General features: G+C 36.7%; 1 protein-coding gene across 3 annotated transcripts in view; it reads left to right on the top strand.

The window, feature by feature from the left end:
* Positions 1–11355, top strand: part of LOC127422453 (numb-like protein) — a 91098-nt gene extending 79743 nt beyond the window's left edge. For all 3 annotated transcript variants that reach the window (XM_051665977.1, XM_051665976.1, XM_051665978.1), the window contains exons 5-9: positions 1000–1140; positions 2756–2960; positions 3356–3622; positions 6494–6670; positions 8214–11355. In XM_051665977.1, coding sequence (XP_051521937.1) covers positions 1000–1140; positions 2756–2960; positions 3356–3622; positions 6494–6670; positions 8214–9040 — 1617 coding nt within the window. In that variant the 3' untranslated portion in view covers positions 9041–11355. The remainder of the gene's footprint in view (positions 1–999; positions 1141–2755; positions 2961–3355; positions 3623–6493; positions 6671–8213) is intronic.
* Positions 11356–19369: the final 8014 nt, after the last annotated feature.

The following is a 19369-nucleotide window of genomic DNA, read 5'->3' as shown; positions in this document are numbered from 1 at the left end:
TTTTTTATTTTTTTGCTTGCTTGAGCGCGATGGATCATGAAAAAACATTTGAACTAATAGTACATAAATAAACAGCAATGGTGTTGATGTTGTGTTCAGTCGATAGCTGTATTGCATTGTCAGTGCTGTCTTACACAACGATATCATATTAGCTGGATAACTAGCTAGCAGCTACCGAGCCTCATTGTCAGTTTCCTTGACAGCAGGGCTATGTAGCCGCTAGCCAGCTAATACTTCCTAACAGCCTGGTTTTATGACTTTGACTCAGTTAGCTAGTTGTGTTTTGCCGAACTGCTTGCATTTTTAGCAAGATGTACCCGATCAGATCGTCTAGATGTAAAACATCGGCTAAATATAAAAAATTACTCAAAAGTTTATAATTGATATCAAATTGTTTTTTGTTGATAAATATCGATATTGTTTTATTGCCCAGCCCTAATGTAATGTGAAGGCTGTACAAAGTAACATTTATTTTTAACAACGCTATCAAAGTAAATAGCAGCCACAACAACGCTGCTATAAATATTTGGGCCGTCATCTTGAATGTTTTGGGTTGAATTGAGTTTCGGCTTTTTAAAATGTATCCACTTGGGAGAGTGTTTTTTTTCCGAAAAGCTCAGTTTTTGTTGTCAAAAACGCCGTCTCAATGTGGACGGAGGGCCAAACTGTAGAGAAAAGATGCGTTTTCAAAAAACAAACGTATTAGTGTGGACGTGGCCTTAATGACAATTTATCTTCGTCACAAACTCAGGATGGTTATACCACATACAGTATTTCATAAATTCCTATCAGTGTATTTTAATTCAGAAATTTAAAAACATTCATCTTAGAAGAGGTGTATATAAGTCACTGAATATTGTAGTATAAATTAGTACATACAAGTACAAAGCATGTTTCAAAATACTTTTGTTTACTTTACATTTTATATAATTCTATAATTTATATTTATATATTTATAATTTACATAATAAACAGTAGCTATTGTTGTTTTATGTGTAGGACCTCATTGTTGACCAGACCATTGAGAAGGTGTCCTTCTGCGCGCCGGACCGCAATTACGATAAGGCGTTCTCCTACATCTGCCGTGATGGAACGACTCGCCGCTGGATGTGCCACTGCTTCATGGCCCTGAAGGACTCGGTGAGGAGAACCCAACAGGGATTAATTTTTCAGCTTGCAATGTGGGATTAAGATAAGGATTATGGCAGGGTTATCTCAACCGGTATAACCCCTTAGGGACTGTTATCTGCACTTGAGGCACAGGGAAAAATACATTATTTACTGGAATTGAAAGTGATGTTAAGATTAGGACCCAATACTAGACTAGACAAAAACAAAATATGTAGGCCATATAATGTATTTTTCCTTGCAAAAGTGTCATTAACAATTGGCTAATGACCTAACAATATATAAACACCAGTTTTGGAGAGTAACTTACTAAAACTTAACAACATTTTTATGTTGCGTGTCAGTAGTTGATTTCAAAAGTGTTGCTTTTCCAGTAACTTTTTCCAACAAGCAGCAGTGTAGCGTTTTTTTGGGGGGGGGGGGGGGGTGTTAGCTTTACTGCTGATCGAGCTGACAAAATAGTTTGGGCTGTCAATTTAATGCGTTAATTCAGTACGATTTAATTATAAACAAAATAATGCGTAACAATTTTTTATGCAATACATTTTTTTTCTCCAGGGGGCAGTAAGCGAAACTCGCTGTTTAGGAAACGCGCAGCTTATACAGACAGAGAACAAACCACAATTACCGAGAGCAGACAACACAAGATGAGAACACATTCTTGTGTACAAACACAGCTTGATAGAGCGCAAATCCAAAGGCAGGGATCTCAAGACGTGTTTTTCTAAGTTTCAAACTTTGTTTAACTTGATACATTGACCTAAAACAGTATGTTTATGGCACAATGCAACCAAGACACTCCAAAAGCGTCCGTCTGAAGCAGGTGTATATTGACGTGTCGTTAAACAAGCCCTTTTAATAAATCTCAGACTGATTGACGAATTCAGTTGCAAAATGGATTGCTGTGAACTGTAGGCTAATGATAGGCTTATGTACAATAATATGGAAATAAACTATGTATTGCATTCTAAACCACTTTTTGTATTGTCTCTTTTAGTGCTTCACTTGTGTACCAAAATAATTTAATGCATTTTAATTATCTGTAATATTTGTTTAAATATATATATATATTGCTTTCTCAGCAAATATTTATGCATGAGAGTAATTGCGATTAATTTCATTAAAAAATTTAATCGATTGACAGCCCTGAAACTAATTAAACACACTCTCATAACGTAGCATTGGAGAGTCAGATTCATTTTATTGAATCAGTTCGTTCAAACAGTTAATGAATCGGTTCGAAATGAAATGGTTCACTGGTTCGAGTCTCTTTGATTTTCTCTTTGACGCCCTCTAATTAGATTGCATTTTGTGTCTTTTTTAATAGCGAAATATTAAGTGACACTGCTGTTCATCACTGTTTTTGACAAACTCTGAATTTGTGCCAGATAAATACTGCTCTCACTAAATTCTAAATGATATAATTTAATTCATTTCTAAATTCTGTTAGTAGCTTGTAGTGTAGCTAACTACTTTTTCAAGAGTAACAAGACTGTAGTTTAACTACTTTAACTCACAAGTTGCTTGTAGCTTGGCAAATAAAATTTACAGTAGTTTCCCCAACACTGCTAAACAAAACAGTTGCACTATAGCCATGATGCTAACGTTAAATCCTCCACACCACTAGGGAGAACGTCTGAGTCACGCGGTTGGATGCGCGTTTGCTGCTTGCCTTGAGCGTAAGCAGCGCAGAGAAAAGGAGTGCGGGGTCACGGCTTCCTTCGATGCAAGCCGCACATCATTTGTGAGGGAAGGCTCCTTCCGAGTCTCCTCCGCAGGACAGCAGAGTGACCGGGGGGACATCATGAAACAGCTACAGGACAAAAAGAAAGGTGAGTGCTGTTACCATCACTCCAAGTGTACCTCATCAGCAGTGTGCCTTAGACAAGGGATGCATCAATCTGATACCTGGATTAGTATTGGCACCGATAATTAACTATTTAACGGATCGTGTGTCGTCTGACGTCACTGATCCGAATTCAATACTGTGTGTTAGTCAGGGTCGTTACTGTCATGCCCAAGAATGGACAAAAATGGTATTAAACAATCTTAAAAGTAGTCCATACGACTTGTGCGCTATATTCCAATATTCCTTCTGAAGCTAAACAATAGCTTTATGTGAGAAACAGACCGAATTTGATATTGGGTATAAAATGTAATGGATTGGAATACTATTTATCCAATAGTGTCTTGAAATGGCCTTATAATTCACTTTGGCTTTGTGTAGAAGTATGCGGCATTTCTGCTATGCCACCTGGAAATGCTTCTCCACCAGAAGGAGCGGCATCACCTGTGGAGAGAGGGGAGCCAGGTGTGCCTCATGCCATCCCGCGGCGTCATGCACCGATTGAGCAGCTGGTGAGGCAGGGCTCTTTCCGAGGCTTCCCTCAACTTAGCCAGAAGAACTCACCATTCAAACGGCAGCTCTCTCTACGTCTGAACGATCTCCCTTCTACCCTTCAGCGCAAGACGGATTTCCAGACTAAGAATCCAGGTCAGTAGTTTGTCATTTCCCGATTATCTTTGTTGTTATTACTGTTTACCCAAGCAATGTAAGCTACATCAGCTGTAGTGTTGACTCAGTACAGTTTACCCAGTGGGAGCACTGACCTCCTTAATTCACACATTTACCACATTTTTGTACTGTGTATCATCAACCAGATGACTTTGGCTTGACAGTACACAAATGACTGCGTACTCTAAAACCCCACAGCAAAATTCAGATCCATTTAATTATATATACTAACTTACCATCAGTTTTCAGAATATACCCAGTTCATTGTAAGATTGCAGTGGCATTTGCATCTGAAAATCACAATGATTTCAGAAATAAATCAGTTAAACATTAAAGGGATATCATTTACTTACCCTCATGCCATCCCAGATGTGTAAAATTAATTTTTTCTGCTGAACACAAACGAAGATTTTTAGAAGAATTTTTCAGCTCTGTTGGTCCATACAATGCAAGTGAATGGTGACCAGAAATTTGAAGCTCCAAAAAGCACACAAAGGCAGTATAAAAGTAATCCATATAACTTTTTTGGTTTAATATATGTCTTGTGAAGCGATGGAATCGCTTTGGGTGAGAAGCAAATCAATATTTAAATCCTTTTTTACTATAAATCTCCACTTTCACTTTCAGAATGTGAAAGAGCATGAAAGTGGAGATTTATGGTAAAAAAGGACTTTTATTATTGATCTGTTTCTCATCCACACCTATCATATAGAAGATGTAGATTTAAGCACTGGAGTCTTATGGATTACTTTTATGCTGCCTTTATGTGATTTTTGGACCTTCAAAGTTCTGGCCACCATTCACTTGCATTGCACAGCACTACAGAGCTGAAATATTATTCTAAAAATCTTTTTTTATGTTCTGCAGAAGAAAGAAAGTCAAAAACATCTGGGAGTAAATGATGAGAGATTTTTAATTTTTTAAGGAACTATCCCTTTAAACCCACAATTTTGGGAAGTTCTTTCTCGTGTCTCATTTTATGATCACAATATTTAATTTGTGATTTAAAAAGAAAAATTTGCTCATATGTTCTTTTGTCAATGGATTACACCAAATAAAGGTAATATGAACCAGTTACACCATTGACAGTAACTTGTTTGACAAATGTCCTTATTTAATTGTAGGAAGACAAAGTTAAAATTGATCTTAATCTCACTTAATTATCAGTATTTAAAAAAAAAACAAATGTTGATTAACTGCCTAATCATAACTACACTGATAATTCAAAAGTTTTTGAAAGTGTTTTTCCTAAATGTTGTCTGTTTTTATATAACTATAACACCAATGACATTAAAAATAGTTTTTTTTTTTTTTTTTTGTAAACTACTAAATTCTAATAAACTGTCTAGTAGAGGTTGTTTTCAATTAACACCACAATTGTAGAATGTCCCATCAGTGTTAAGCCCAAATATATCCAAATATGTTATGCTCACATATACTCTAAATATGTCCAAAACGTCATGCCACAGATCTCTATTTCCATTGAAACTTCAAGGCTTTACCAGACCATGAATGACAACATTTACCTGTAATTCTGTGATTTATACAGGGAACCTTTCAATCAGTGTTCAAATTGAGTCAGAGCTCTTGGGAGATTTCCTTACACTGACTCACCATTTTGATATATTGAATAAAATGAGTTATTTTTATATTTTAATGAGTTGTAAGACAAGAGTAAGATGTTAGGCTCAATAATAGACTATAATTTTAGATTTTAAATAGTGGTCGCCGTAGCTGAGATGCATAGTGTATGGTAGAGCTATAATAAGACGTATTATCATACTGTGTGCCTTTATGATTTATTTTCGTTGTTATCGTATCATTATCGTTTATTATCATGGCTTGCATATTTAAAGATATTGAGAGAGGGCCGCTCTCCTCGGGCACAGCATAATAAATGGACAAGATATTTCTCCACATAGCATCCATGTAATAAATTTACAACTGTTTAATAGTGAGCTAACGTGTTGTGTTAGAATAATACAGACAAAATTACGTGCATATTAAATAACCTCTTTTGACGGTTTAGTTCTAAGATAAAAGATGATTTAATGTTAGTAATTTAGGAGTACCAACTGTCATAAATCAATGAAGAATTATATCTTATCATTATTGAGTTGAAAATGAGGTTTCACTCAGTCACTGTCTGTAAATTCTTTCAGAAAACAGTGCGAGGTGCACTTGGACGTGTGTGGAATTTTCCGACATAAAAATGTAATTTGGATTATTTATGAAAACTGGGACAGATTAATGGACAATATTACATTGTCACTGCAGTCGTTTGAAAAAAAAATCTAGTTTTATGTTTCTAGTATTCTAGTTTTTATAAAAAACAACAGGGGACCCATCAAGTTAAATTTTTTGGCCTTTTGGGGGGGGGGGGTCCATAACTCTTAAGGGGGGACCAGGGCCCCCCAGCCGCTTCTCAATTCAAACACAGCTTCTAATTATCCTTTCTTGCAGACTACTCATGTAGTGTACATGTTTTGTACAGAATTGTGCTGCGGTCTCTGATCTCTAGCTTAATCCCCTAGACTAGTTACTAAAATGATGTTTTTAATAATGCCATATGACAAAATATTTTTCTTCTTTATAAATTGTTGTTTTGTAGTTGTGCAAGCTATTGGTAATGGAGAGGTTTGTAGTAGCAGATAGCAGATCATGAAAATTCAGGTTGGGATTTTACAGTTTCTAAACATCAATTGTTGTGCTTTTAATTTGTATTATTTCAGTCACCCTATATCTAAGATCCAGGCTGTTCAAACAAACATATGTCTGTAAATTGCATACATGGCCCCATTAAAATGAGCCTCACAGGTGTGACTGACCTTCTCTATTGATTTGTTTCAGTTCCAGAGATGGACCTGTCAGTGGCGGGAGAGGCAGACAGCATAAATGCTCTCTGCAGCCAAATCAACAGCTCTTTCACCAAACCCTCTGAGGACCTGTGTGCCAAAGCCACCAGCAATTGCTTACCAGTGTGCAGTGCACCACCTGCCATCCCGCCTCCACCTGCTCCCCTGCAAGGTAACACAGACTGCATGATCTGAAATAAGTAGACATAGGGCTGCACAATAATGACAATATATCATAATTGTTGAATGTATCCCCTGATATTGTTATTGTGATTATTAATTTGGATTAATATAATTTACATTAAAATACACTTTTTTTTTTTTTTTTTTTATTTTTTTTTTTTTAGTGGGGCAACTGCATGCCATAGTCTTAATTTAGGCTACACATCCAAACTAGCAGAAAACTATTCCTGAGTAGTAACGAATTGATTTTTACAATACAATTTTTAAAGACAGGCCTATTTTGAGCTCAGAGGTTGTTAATCAATGGTATATGCTTCTGCAGCCATCCGTCACGTTATTTCAACTCCTTTAATCGTGGAAACGTGTTTAATAGTGGAATTCCAGGTGAAGGACTACACTACCCATGATCCTGAAGAGAAATACCAGAAAATCATTGCAAACAAAACACAGCAAAATAGCTCTGTAGTGACCGCCCAAGTGCACGAAGCATTGCGAATAATGTTATCATGTTGGTCTCCCTACACTCTAAAACTACTTATATATTTGTATTGTATATATCTGAATATTTTGCAATAAACTACTTATGATACACAACTTTAAATCAATAGTTTTTTCATTCGCAGTGCTTAGTGGGATTGTAGCTCATGCCCTCATTATAGACGTTAAGTACACAGTCTTATACCTTAGTTGGCGATTTTCAAATACTTAGCTGCTTTAAATCAAAGTTTGTAATGTTGAGACCCATCCCAGAGCTTGTTGATTTGGTTCATGTCTTATAACTTGTTTATGAAGAATTTTTTGAAATCCCTATGGGAAAAATGAATAGAAAAAATACTTAATGAAAAAGCGGTTGGACATTGTTGAACTGTATTTTGGCAACTGTAATCTCGATTAAAAATAAAAATTCTCTCATTTACTCACCCTCATGCCATCCCAGATGTGTATGACTTTCTGTCTTCTGCAGAACACAAACAAAGATTTTTAGAAGAGTATTTCACCTCTGTATGTCCATACAATGTAAGTGAATGGAGACCAAATCTTTGAAGCTCCAAAAAGCACATTTTCACTGTACATCTTGCTATTGCAGTCTCTAGGCACGATCATGATTTCAAGCTCAACTGCACTTCCTAGTGCTTGATGTATGTGCATAGCGCTAACCCCATCCAAAATCAGTTGGATTGCTTCAGAAGACATGGATTAAACCACTGGAGTCTTATTGATTATTTTTATGCTGCCTTTGTGCTTTTTGGAGCATAAAAATTTTGGTCACCATTCACTTGCATTGTATGGACCTACAGAGCGGAGATATTCTTCTAAAACTCTTTGTGTTCTGCAGAAGAAATAAAGTCATACACATCTGGGATAGCATGAGGGTGAGTAAATGATGAGAGAATTTTCATTTTTGCGTAAACTATTCCAGTAATTGTGCAGCCCTAATTAGACAACATTTACATAATATGTAAATTGGGAATGTAGCAGGCATATTTTAATAGTGTTGCCAATTTAAGCACTCTCTTCCATCCCACCTTCAGCAACCAACTCGTGGGTTCAGACTGAGCCTGCAGTCCAGTCTCCTCCACCCGTGCCTCAGGGCAGCCACAAACGAACTCCATCTGAGGCAGAACGCTGGCTAGAAGAAGTGGCTAAAGCGGTGAAAGCCCAGCAGCAGACTCCGCCTAATCTGCCTCCGCCTACTCTACCCCCACCACCCACTCAGCAACCTCCACCAGTTCCCTCCATGCATATCGCACAGGGGTCCCTACCCACATCTGTACAGCCATTCCCCATGGCCTTTGATGTAACTCCTGTGCCCGTTGGCATGTTCACCCAGCAACCTCTTCAGCCAGCGTTTGTACCTATGCAGCCGTACATGCCTACCTTGACCAACAGCATGACTTATCCCAATGCCAGTGTGCCCGTGGTGGGCATCACACCATCACAGATGGTGGCTAATGTTTTCTGCACTGCGGCCGGTACAGTGGGTGGAGCAATGATGGGGGTGGGGATGGGGCCCAAGACAGGTACACTTGGAGGTAGTCAACACTCAACGTTCCCCACCCTTCCTGGAGGCTTCCCCAACACCACATTCGCGTCACCCCCAACTGTCAACGGCCACCCAAACAACTCCTTTCCCTCGACTACTATGACCACCAGTGTCACCCAGAACGGCACTGGTAGCATCGTAAAAGAAGGTAGCAGTTGGCCAATGGAGAGTCTAAAACAGGCCAATCCCACATCCAGCTTGCAAGAAGCGGAGCATTTTGAGGCTAAATGGGCTGCTTTGGAATCCAAAACGCAACCCAAGGCAGCCAACCCTTTTTCCAATGACTTACAAAAGACTTTTGAGATTGAGCTATAATTGGAAATGTGGAACAAGCCTTGAAGACTCTGAGATGAGGAGGAACTATTTCGTAACCCATCCCCATCGCTTTGTCTTTTAGACGGTTTCCTTATGCTCCTGGTCTGTTTGAGGGCATTGGTTGTTGTAAGAGATCATCTGGTTGTATTTTATGTTATCTGGAGAACTGCCAATCGGACTCCAGATTTGGAGAACAGAAATTTCACAGAACTCAAAAAGAAGACAGTCACATGTTAGGCACTTATTGGACCGCTAAAACGAGAGACCTGCACGTTACTCTAACAAGTAATGACCCTTGCTTGGAAAGTGAATGATTTTACCTGAAGCAAATACCATGACGGTAGTAAATAACTAATTAGGGGATGGTCAAAATATATATTTATTGTTTTTATTTAATTATATTGGTTATTTTTAATCATTTTATTATTTTATTTTAATTGTTCTGAAGAATTACTCTTGGTTGGTTTTCCCTTATTTATTTTCACTGAACAAGCTGAAAGATTACAGGTGGAATAAATTGGCTACTTGAAAAAATGAGTCACCAAATAAGAGGTGGAATCTAATTTGAGATATATCAATAGAAGAATGAGTTTATTCTGTGTTCAGGAAAGGATTGTAAATAGTATGCTTTTAGTTTACTTTTATTTATTGCCCTTTGTGTGGCTGTTTAGTTTTTTAGTAATTCCAAAAAAAGTCAGTGCTGAATCATTGAAATGTCCTGCACCAAGCGGATACCAAAAGTACCAACAACAGGCACATTCCAACCCTGATTATACTGTTGAAAACCATAATACAAAGAGAAACAGAGACATATAAATGCTACAGCTCTGACTCTGACCTCTGAGCATTGGAAACAAGTACTTAGAGGAATTGCAAAACATTCAAAGGGTTGTAGTTTTATTTTTATATCGTATTTAGCCAGACAAGTTGAGATCTGTGAATTCGGTTGACTGTGTACTGTAACTTTTAAAACATATTTGGCACCATAAGGAGGTATTTAAAATACATTCCAAAAGCATTCGAAAAAGACTCAACCATGTGAGACCCAGATCACTCAGGAAATCGGGCAAGCCTGTGCCAGTTTGTTTAAAGTAACACTTTCTTCTAAAAGTCTCATGGGGCTTCTCAGTTATTAAGAATGTATTTAAAAAAACGGAAATGTGACCATTCTAGTGCACACAAAAAGAAGGTTAGTGGACAATTAAGCTGCTGTAAGGTAAAAAGGAGGAAAAGAAGATGAAAAGAGTTAGTATGGAGTACAGGGGTAGTTAAGCAAGTTTATTAGCAAGTGTTGGCACAAGGTGTTTGTTTGACTACCTGGAAGCTTAAAGGGACAGATCATTTGAATTGTTCATGCATGTTCAAAAGATCCCATATTACAGTAACAGTAGGTTGAAACATTGAATATGCATATTAGTTTTGGCTTTCTTATCACTGCTGTTTTCACTCACTCTGGTCTAAATAGGAAAAAAAAAAAAAAAAAATGAATAGGAATAATTGCCTTTAATTGCAGGCAAATACTATTGCAATCTCTAAATGATAAAATCTCATCTACTTGTTCTAAAAAACTATTTGAATCCCAAGGGAAACTCATTCCAGTGGTCACGGTGTGTTGAGGCACAAACACAATGTTTAATAATGCTCAACTGTTGTATATTTTTAATTTGTTCTGAAATTTGACAGGCTTGAGTTTTCTCAAGCAGCTCAATCATTGCTTCCAAGAGTACAAATATGATGATTTGAGTGATCTTACTGGAGTGTGTGGAGCCCTGCAAGTGTCAAACACTAGATGATCAAAGCCAGACTGCACACTGTGCTCAGTGAGGTGTACTCCTTCCACTGGACAAAAACACACTTCCTACAGACTCTTCAATAGCAGGATACACAAGGCAGGCACAATGTTTCTAACTGCTGGTTAAAAAGGCCATTTCGACCATAATGTGTTATAAATCGACTTGGCCACCTCCCGGTGTTCTTATCAACTGTTTATTACAGGGTCAAGCAGGTCTGTTGTGGAAAAATCAATCTAAAAATGGTTCTTTTCCAAAAGACAATGCATTTGTAATTTGGCCTAGCTACATGTATGAGGTGGACCCTATTTTATGGATGAATTTATAATAATAGACTATTGCCCTGGTCTTTTGTCCACATTCAGTCCCTAAACAAAATATAGGTTTTTCAAAACCAGGGAACTAAATTACCTCATGAACTTGATTGTAAAATTTAGTGTAGTGATAACAAACCAGTGGAGTTTATTTTTAATCTTTATTTACAGAATTTTGTATTTAAACCTACATATTTCTATTGTAATTACATTGTATAAAAGATAAATAAATAATATAATGTAAACAAAGACACATTTGTTGGTGGGTTGATTATTGTGTATCATACATGCATGCTGTTGAGTCCAAGATCACGACAAATAAATGCCAAAGGAAAAGAAATGGGTAAAAGGGTGAGTCCCACAAAACCGGCAAAGAATGTATTTCAACCCAAAAGAAAAATCAATAAATTATATTTTGCTTAAAGAAATTTTAAGCCAATTTCAGGACTGTGACAAATTTATTTTCATGACAAATAAGCATATTTTCCGTCCAGTTCTTATTTACAGAATGCAACAAAATAAATTTATATTCTTTCTCATTACTGTAATGTGAAATATATATATATATATATACACACACTATCGGTCAAAAGTTTTTTTGAAAAATCTTTTGATCTGAAGGTGTATGATTAAATGTTTGAAATTAGTTTTGTAGACAAAAATATAATTGTGCCACCATATTAATTTATTTCATTATAAAACTAACATTTTATTAAAAAATAAATAAAACATTTTTGAAATTGATGACTTGGACCAAATAATAAAGAAAAGCAGCCAATAAGTGACCAGCATAGATGGGAACTCCTTCAATACTGTTTAAAAAGCATCCCAGGGTGATACCTCAAGAAGTTGGTTGAGAAAATGTCAAGAGTACATGTCTGCAAATTCTAGGCAAAGGGTGACTACTTTGAAGATGCTAAAATATAACACAGTTTTGATTTATTTTGGATTTTGTTTAGTCACAACATAATTCCCATAGTTCCATTTATGTTATTCCATAGTTTTGATGACTTTACTATTATTCTAAAATGTGAAGAAAAAAAAATTACAGTAAAGAATGAGTAAGTGTTTCAAAACTATTGACCGGTAGTGTATATACACATCGATCAGCCACAACATTAAAACCACCTGCCTAATATCACGCAGGTCCCCCTCGTGCCACCAAAACAGCTCTGACCGATCGAGGCATGGACTCCACAAAACCTATGAAGGTGTCCTGTGGTATCTGGCACCAAGATTTAGCAGCAGATCCTTTAAGTCCTGTAAGTTGCGAGGTGGAGCCTCCATGGATCGGACTTGTTGGTCCAGCACATCCCATAGATGCTCAATCGGATTGGGATCTGGGGAATTTGGAGGCCAAGTCAACACCTTGAACTCTTCATCATGTTCCACAAACCATTCCTGATCAATTTTTGCAGTATGGAAGGGCACGTTATCCTGTTGAAAGAGGCCACTGCCATCAGGGAATACCGTTGCCATGAAGGGGTGTACGTGGTCTGCAACAATATTTAGGTGGGTGGTACGTGTCAAAGTAACATCCACATGAATGCCAGGACCCAAGGTTTCCCAGCAGAACATTGCCCAGAACATCACACTCCCTCCGCTGGCCTGCCTTCTTCCCATAGTGCATCCTGCTGGCATCTCTTCCCCAGGTAAATGACGCACACGCACCCGGCCGTCCACATGATCTAAAAGAAAATGTGATTCATCAGACCAGGCCACCTCCTTCCATTGCTCCATGGTCCAGTTCTGACGCTCACGTGTCCATTGTAGGCGCTTTCAGCGGTGGACAGGGGTCAACATTGGCACTCTGACCGGTCTGCGGCTACACAGCCCCATATGCACTGTGTGTTCTGACACCTTTCTATCATGGCCAGCATTACATTTTTCAGCAATTTGTGCTACAGTAGCTCTTCTGTGGGTTTGGACCAGACGGGCTAGCCTTCGTGTATCAGTGAGCCTTGGGTGCCCATGACCCTGTCACGGGTTCACCGGTTGTCCTTCTTTGGACTACTTTTGGTAGGTACTAACCACTGCATACCGGGAACACCCCACAAGACCTGCTGTTCTGGAGATGCTCTGAACCAGTCGTCTAGCCATCACAATTTGGCCCTTGTCAAAGTCACTCAGATCCTTATGCTTGCCCATTTTTCCTGCTTCCAACACATGAAATTCAAGAACTGACTGTTCACTTGCTGCCTAATATATCCAACCCCTTGACAGGTGCCATTGTAATGATATAATCAATGTTATTCACTTCAGCTGGCAGTGGTTTTAATGTTGTGGCTGATGTATAATTTAAATTGTAAATGATCTATGTCATGGTAGTATTTGTTGTACTTTCTTTACTTAATGTTGTTTTAAATAAAAATAAAAAAGTCATTATAACAGTATTTAAAAAATATTCTAATACAATAATAAGAATCTTATGGGAATTACCATAATAACAGAATAATGGGAATTTAAAAGCATTATGGTAATGACAATTTCAGTGTAAAATTTACTTAACTGCATAAAAAAAAGTTGCTGTTTGGATTTAAATAAGCAGATACTTGAGAGCCTATGGTTGGATCATTATTGCAGTGATTAATATGTTTCAGCTGCAACAATTCTTTTAACCCTAACTGATGCAGTGTGTAGCTTCTCATTTCTTAAACAACCATGTCGGAAGACGTATCCCGTGGTCGTGGAAAAGATGTCACTGTGTTTCAGAAGGGGCAAATTATTGGCCTGCATCAAGCAAAGAAAACAACTAAGGAGATTGCTGAAATCACTGGAATTGGGTTAAAAACTGTCCAATGCATTATTAAAACCTGGCAGGATAATGGTGAACCGTCAGCTTTGCGGAAGAAACGTAGTCGGAAAAAATTTTTGAATGATCGTGATCAGAGATCACTAAAACACTTGGTGAAGTCACATCGTAAAAAATCGACAGTAAAACTCACGGCTTTGTTTAATAGCGAAAGTAAGAGCAGTTCCACACACACAATGTGACAAGATCTTACAGGATTGGAAATTAAACAGCTGTGGCCACAAGAAAGCCACTTGTTAGTGAGGCTAATTAAAAACGACTTCAATTTGCAAGGGAGCATAAAGATTGGACTGTGGAGAAATGGAAAAAGGTCATGTGGTCTGATGAGTCCAGATTTACCCTATTCCAAAACGATGTGCGTCAGGGTAAGAAGGGAAGCGCATGAAACGATACACCCATCATGCATAGTGTCCACTGTACAAGTCTCTGGAGGCAGTGTTATGATCTGGGGTTGGTTTGATTGGTCAGGTCTAGGCTCAGCAACGTTATGCTGCAATAAAATGAAGTCAGCTGACTACCTGAATGTACTGAATGACCAGGTTATCCCATCAAAGGATTTTTTCTTCCCTGACGGCATGGGCATATTCCAGGACAACAATGCCAAGATTCATCGGGCTCAAATTGTGAAAGAGTGGTTCAGGGAGGATGATGAATCATTTCCACACATGAATTGGCCACCACAGAGTCCTGACCTTAATCCCATTGAAAGTCTTTGGGATGTGCTGGAGTGGTTCAGACTCTCCCGTCATCAATACAAGATCTCAGCCAAAAATTAATGCAACTCTGGATGGAAATAAATGTTGTGACATTGCATAAGGTTGTCAAAACAATGCTACGACGAATGTGCGCCATAATCAAAGCTAAAGGCGTCCAACAAAATATTAGAGTATGTAACTTTTTTTGCCAGGCAGTGTATGAAAATAATGTCATAAAGCAAAACTCTTAATGGTACAAATATAAACTTTTTTTTTCTTCATGCAAAATCTATATTTGTAATTATTTTTCTTGTGAAATTAAAATTTAAATGAAGCCTATTTTAGGGCCATTAGGAATGTATTTTCATGACAAAAAAAGCTAATTTCTCATCCAATTATCATTATCGTAATGCAAAAAAACTAACAAACAACAACAACAAAACAATTATAAAAAAGGTTATATATATATATATATATATATATGTATATATATATATATATGTATATATATAAAATTAAAGTGTAAAGTATTTATATAATGGTAGTATTTGTTGTACTTTAATGTTGATTTAAATTAAATACGTTATTACAGTACAGTTTTTTATTCTAATACAGTAAAAAAATATATTATATTACAGTAATAGGAATCTAATAGGAATTACCATAATAATGGAATAATGGAAATTCAAAAGTAAAACGTCTAGATGCATTATGGTATGAGGAGCTTGGTGGAGAATGAAATAATGTCATAATGCAAAATCTTAATGGTGTAAATATAAGCTTCATTTTCTTTTTGCAAAATATATATTTTTTTGTGTGACCTGGTTATGTTTTAGGGAGGTCCACCCAAAAACACATTTCTAATAGAAATAAGTAGAATTGACAACCATGACGACATTAATGTATTTCATTTGGCCTGATACTATGAATGACTGTACATACAAAAGTGGCACACAAAACGTGATGATTTTGAAGTGCTACTTCCTTATTAAATGGTTCCTCTTGTTCACACCAAACTGGTAAAGCCCCTTTAATAAAAATTTATGAATGGACTTTTTGAAATTAAAGTCAACCACAGACGCTATTAGTGCCTTTTTGTGTCTCATTAAAAGCTGAGGATCGGAATTGTTAAATGGACCTAAGGCACCATGTCTTACCCTGGAAAGCGTGAAAAAAATGAGAGAATCGTTTCCGGGGTGGTGACTCACCCCTTACTGCCCTACACCCACTGAGTGACTGTGTGAATGAGGGAGAAAATGGGACAGTGCAGGATGAGTTGCCATAGAAACAGAAACAAAACAGCCATTAATAAACATCCTAAAAGAGCCACAGTAAGCAGAAAAACACTGGGCCTTAGTTATAAATTAAATGAACAAAGGCTCACTTTATGGGAGAAGACACTGATGGATGAAATATATTCTACATTGATGCATCTGCAAGAGATTTTTGTGGTACCAAACATGTGCTTTTTTTTTGTTGGTGGAAATATACATGCAGGCCATATGTGATTTATGATCATATACGTATTGTTATTGAAATAGAACAATGGTCCAGATTAAGTGTAAACCAAACTGACAGAGGTGTTTAAAACAAAGGCCAGCTTGTCAATGCTGTTTCAGTTTAAATCATGTGTGTGAAATGGGGATTAAGGAATTACAATAATGCATTCTGCTGAAATGGCCCATGCTATTCATTTTATTGCATGCTGCAGTTCACGATCCAGACAAGTGCATCTGCAAGAGGAGATAAACACAAATTGCATGACAGCGTCCTGCAGTGGACTAAGCTCTCCATGCAAATTGAGTTATGCATTTAAAGGGGAGACTGATCATCATGCTGTCTTACAGTGTGCAGTCTAAAAGTGAAGTACAGTGGCCCCAAAAATTATTTGATCGTTTGAGACTCAATCAAAAATATATGACTGCTATTGCATTAAATAACAAAATATTACACCACATGGCATTTATTTGAAAAGAAAGACAGCAAAGCATTTAACAAAAAATGGTTAGGGTATTTAACACTATTCAGAAGATATACTGGTTGTCAAACTTCATGGAACATGTCCATAGTTAATTTAATTGACCTGTATTTACTGTGCTAGAACACCTCTGTAAACTTGAGTAGAACTGACTTCTTACACCTTCTAAAAATGACTTTGGGACCAGAAGGTTAAAAGTACCTACAAAAATGGCAAAGAAAAGTGAATTTAGTTTTGAGAAAGCATAATTTGCATAGTTTAGTAGTAATAATTTGCATAATAAACAAGCACAATTTGTTTGCAGATGCCTTTTGGTTTATATTTTGTATCTTGTATTCATTCATTTTAAAAGTCTGACTTAAGTGTCCAAAAATAGGGTGAATACAGGTAAAGTGGGACACCTGAGTTTGTGTTTTTAATGTTGTTTTTTTTAGAAATGATGAAGATTTATATTGTGAATATATGGAATTTAAAGCATTACTTTCTATAAAACTGTTCAACAGTGGTGTGCAGCCCTCTGTGAAATACGTTTGAAAAAGAAAATCTGAGACGAAAGACATATTACATATTGCCAAACTTTCATTATAAAATAATTTACTAGAGCTTTTAAAGAGATAGTTCACCTAAAAAATGAAAATTCTCTGAGCATTTACTCACCCTCATGCCATCTCAGGTGTGTGTGACTTTCTTCTGCAGAACACAAAGGAAGATTTTTAGAAGAATATTTCAGCTCTGTAGGTCCATACAATGCAAGTGAATGGTGACTAGAACTTTTAACGTCCAAAAAACATGTAAAGGCAGCATAAAAGTAATACATATGACTCCAGTGTTTTAATCCATGTCTTCAGAAGCTATATGATAGGTGTGGGTGAGAAACAGGTATTTTAGTCCTTTTTTACTTTAAATCTCCATTTTCATTTTCACATTCTTTTTTGTTTTGTTTTTAGTGATTCAAATTCTTTGTGCACATCACCACCTACTGGGGAGGGAAGAGAATTTATATTTAAAAAGGATTTAAATATTGATCTGTTTCTCATCCACACTTATCACATCACTCCTGAAGATAAAGGCTGAACCACTGGAGTTTTATGGATTACTTTTATACTGCCTTTATGTGATTTTTGGATCTTCAAAGTTCTGGCCACCATTTATTTGCATTGTATGGGCCTACAGAGCTGAGATATTCTTCTAAAAATCTTCATTTTAGTTCAGTAGAAGAAAGAAAGTCATACACATCTGGGATGGCATGAGGGTGAGTAAATGATGAGAGAATTTAAATTTTTGGGTGAACAATACCTTCAAGTAAGATCATTTTTTTGCTTGCTTGCTAATCTTTAACAGTATAACATATATAACATTTAAATATCCTTTATAAATGCACAGCAAATTGAGAAATAGTTCCTGATCCATTAGAGCTACAAACACGTAATAAAAATCCCTTTTGCTCTGTATTCAAAATAACTTGAATGAACTTTGGATTAAACCATGGAGTTGAGTTTGAAGCAGGGCTATTTATTTGTTATTTTATTTTTAGGTGATCCATAGCCAGACATTGCAGAAAGTATTTGAACAAAGTACTATAGTGGACCACACTAGAGTAGATGCCCCCTTCTTGGTGATTCTTCATCAGGCCTGAACTGTAGCAATGTCATTCTGTTTTATTATGAAGACTTTTCCTACTCCTCCTGTTTTCAGTATATGAACTATAGGTCAACCTGACAAATATGTAATAAAAGGATAGAATAGAAAATGCAATAAAAGATGCTTTTAACAACACAATCCTAAAATTAGTAAAATGCTGAATCATGTTGACTGCGTGACTCAATGGGGCCCTTGATAGGAGTGGTGTTGCCTCCCTCTGGTGGTTACATTGTAGAGGTAATATTGGATGGAAAAACTTTTTTTTCATCTTGATATAGCCTTACACTGACATGTTATGTTTATTGTTTTGAGTTTTTTTTTTTTCGAATTAAATTACTGAAGGTAATGTGCAATGAATAACATTTTTAAATCATAAAAAGGAACTATGAAAAACTAGTATTTGAAATTTTACTATTAAAAAATGAATGTGCCTGTGTGGTATTTGGTTAATAAAAGGAACTAATCATAGGCTGAACTACTGGCCAGACTGATTAATCAGCCAATTTTTGGCCATTTTGAGATTATCGGCTTTGACCGATTAACAAAAGATATCTTTCCCCCTTGTGTAAGTTCCAAAATCTATCAACAGTCTTGTCAAAGGATAATAATTTTCTTTGAAAGAATTTATTTGGTGAATGTTGAGTAAATGTTGTGTAAAATGTGTTTATACACCTTGTTATAGACTATCTACATATCAGTATCTGCCACTGTTGGAAGAATGACTTAAAGGGATAGTTCACCCAAAAATGAAAATTCCTTCATCATTTCCAGTGGTTTAATACAAGTCTTCTGAAGTGATCAGATCGGTTTTCGGTGAGAACAGACCAAAATATGACAGATTTTTCACTATAAATCTTGACGCCAGCAGCCTCCTTGGTGATCAAGATTTCAAGCTCAAGACTGCACTGGCAAGATTCATAGTGAAAAATGTGTTATATTTTGGTCTGTTCTCACCGAAAACCGATTTGATCGCTTCAGAAGACATGGATTAAACCACTGCAGTCTTATGGATTACTTCTATGCTGCGTTTATATGCTTTTTTGAGCTTCAAAGTTTTGTTCACCATTCACTTGCATTGTATGGACCTACACAGCTGAGA

The sequence above is a fragment of the Myxocyprinus asiaticus genome, chromosome 31 (assembly GCF_019703515.2).
Source record: "Myxocyprinus asiaticus isolate MX2 ecotype Aquarium Trade chromosome 31, UBuf_Myxa_2, whole genome shotgun sequence".
In the NCBI taxonomy this organism is placed as follows: Eukaryota; Metazoa; Chordata; class Actinopteri; order Cypriniformes; family Catostomidae; genus Myxocyprinus; species Myxocyprinus asiaticus.
Note: the sequence above shows the minus strand (reverse complement) of the source record. Positions and strands in the feature narration are given on the sequence as shown.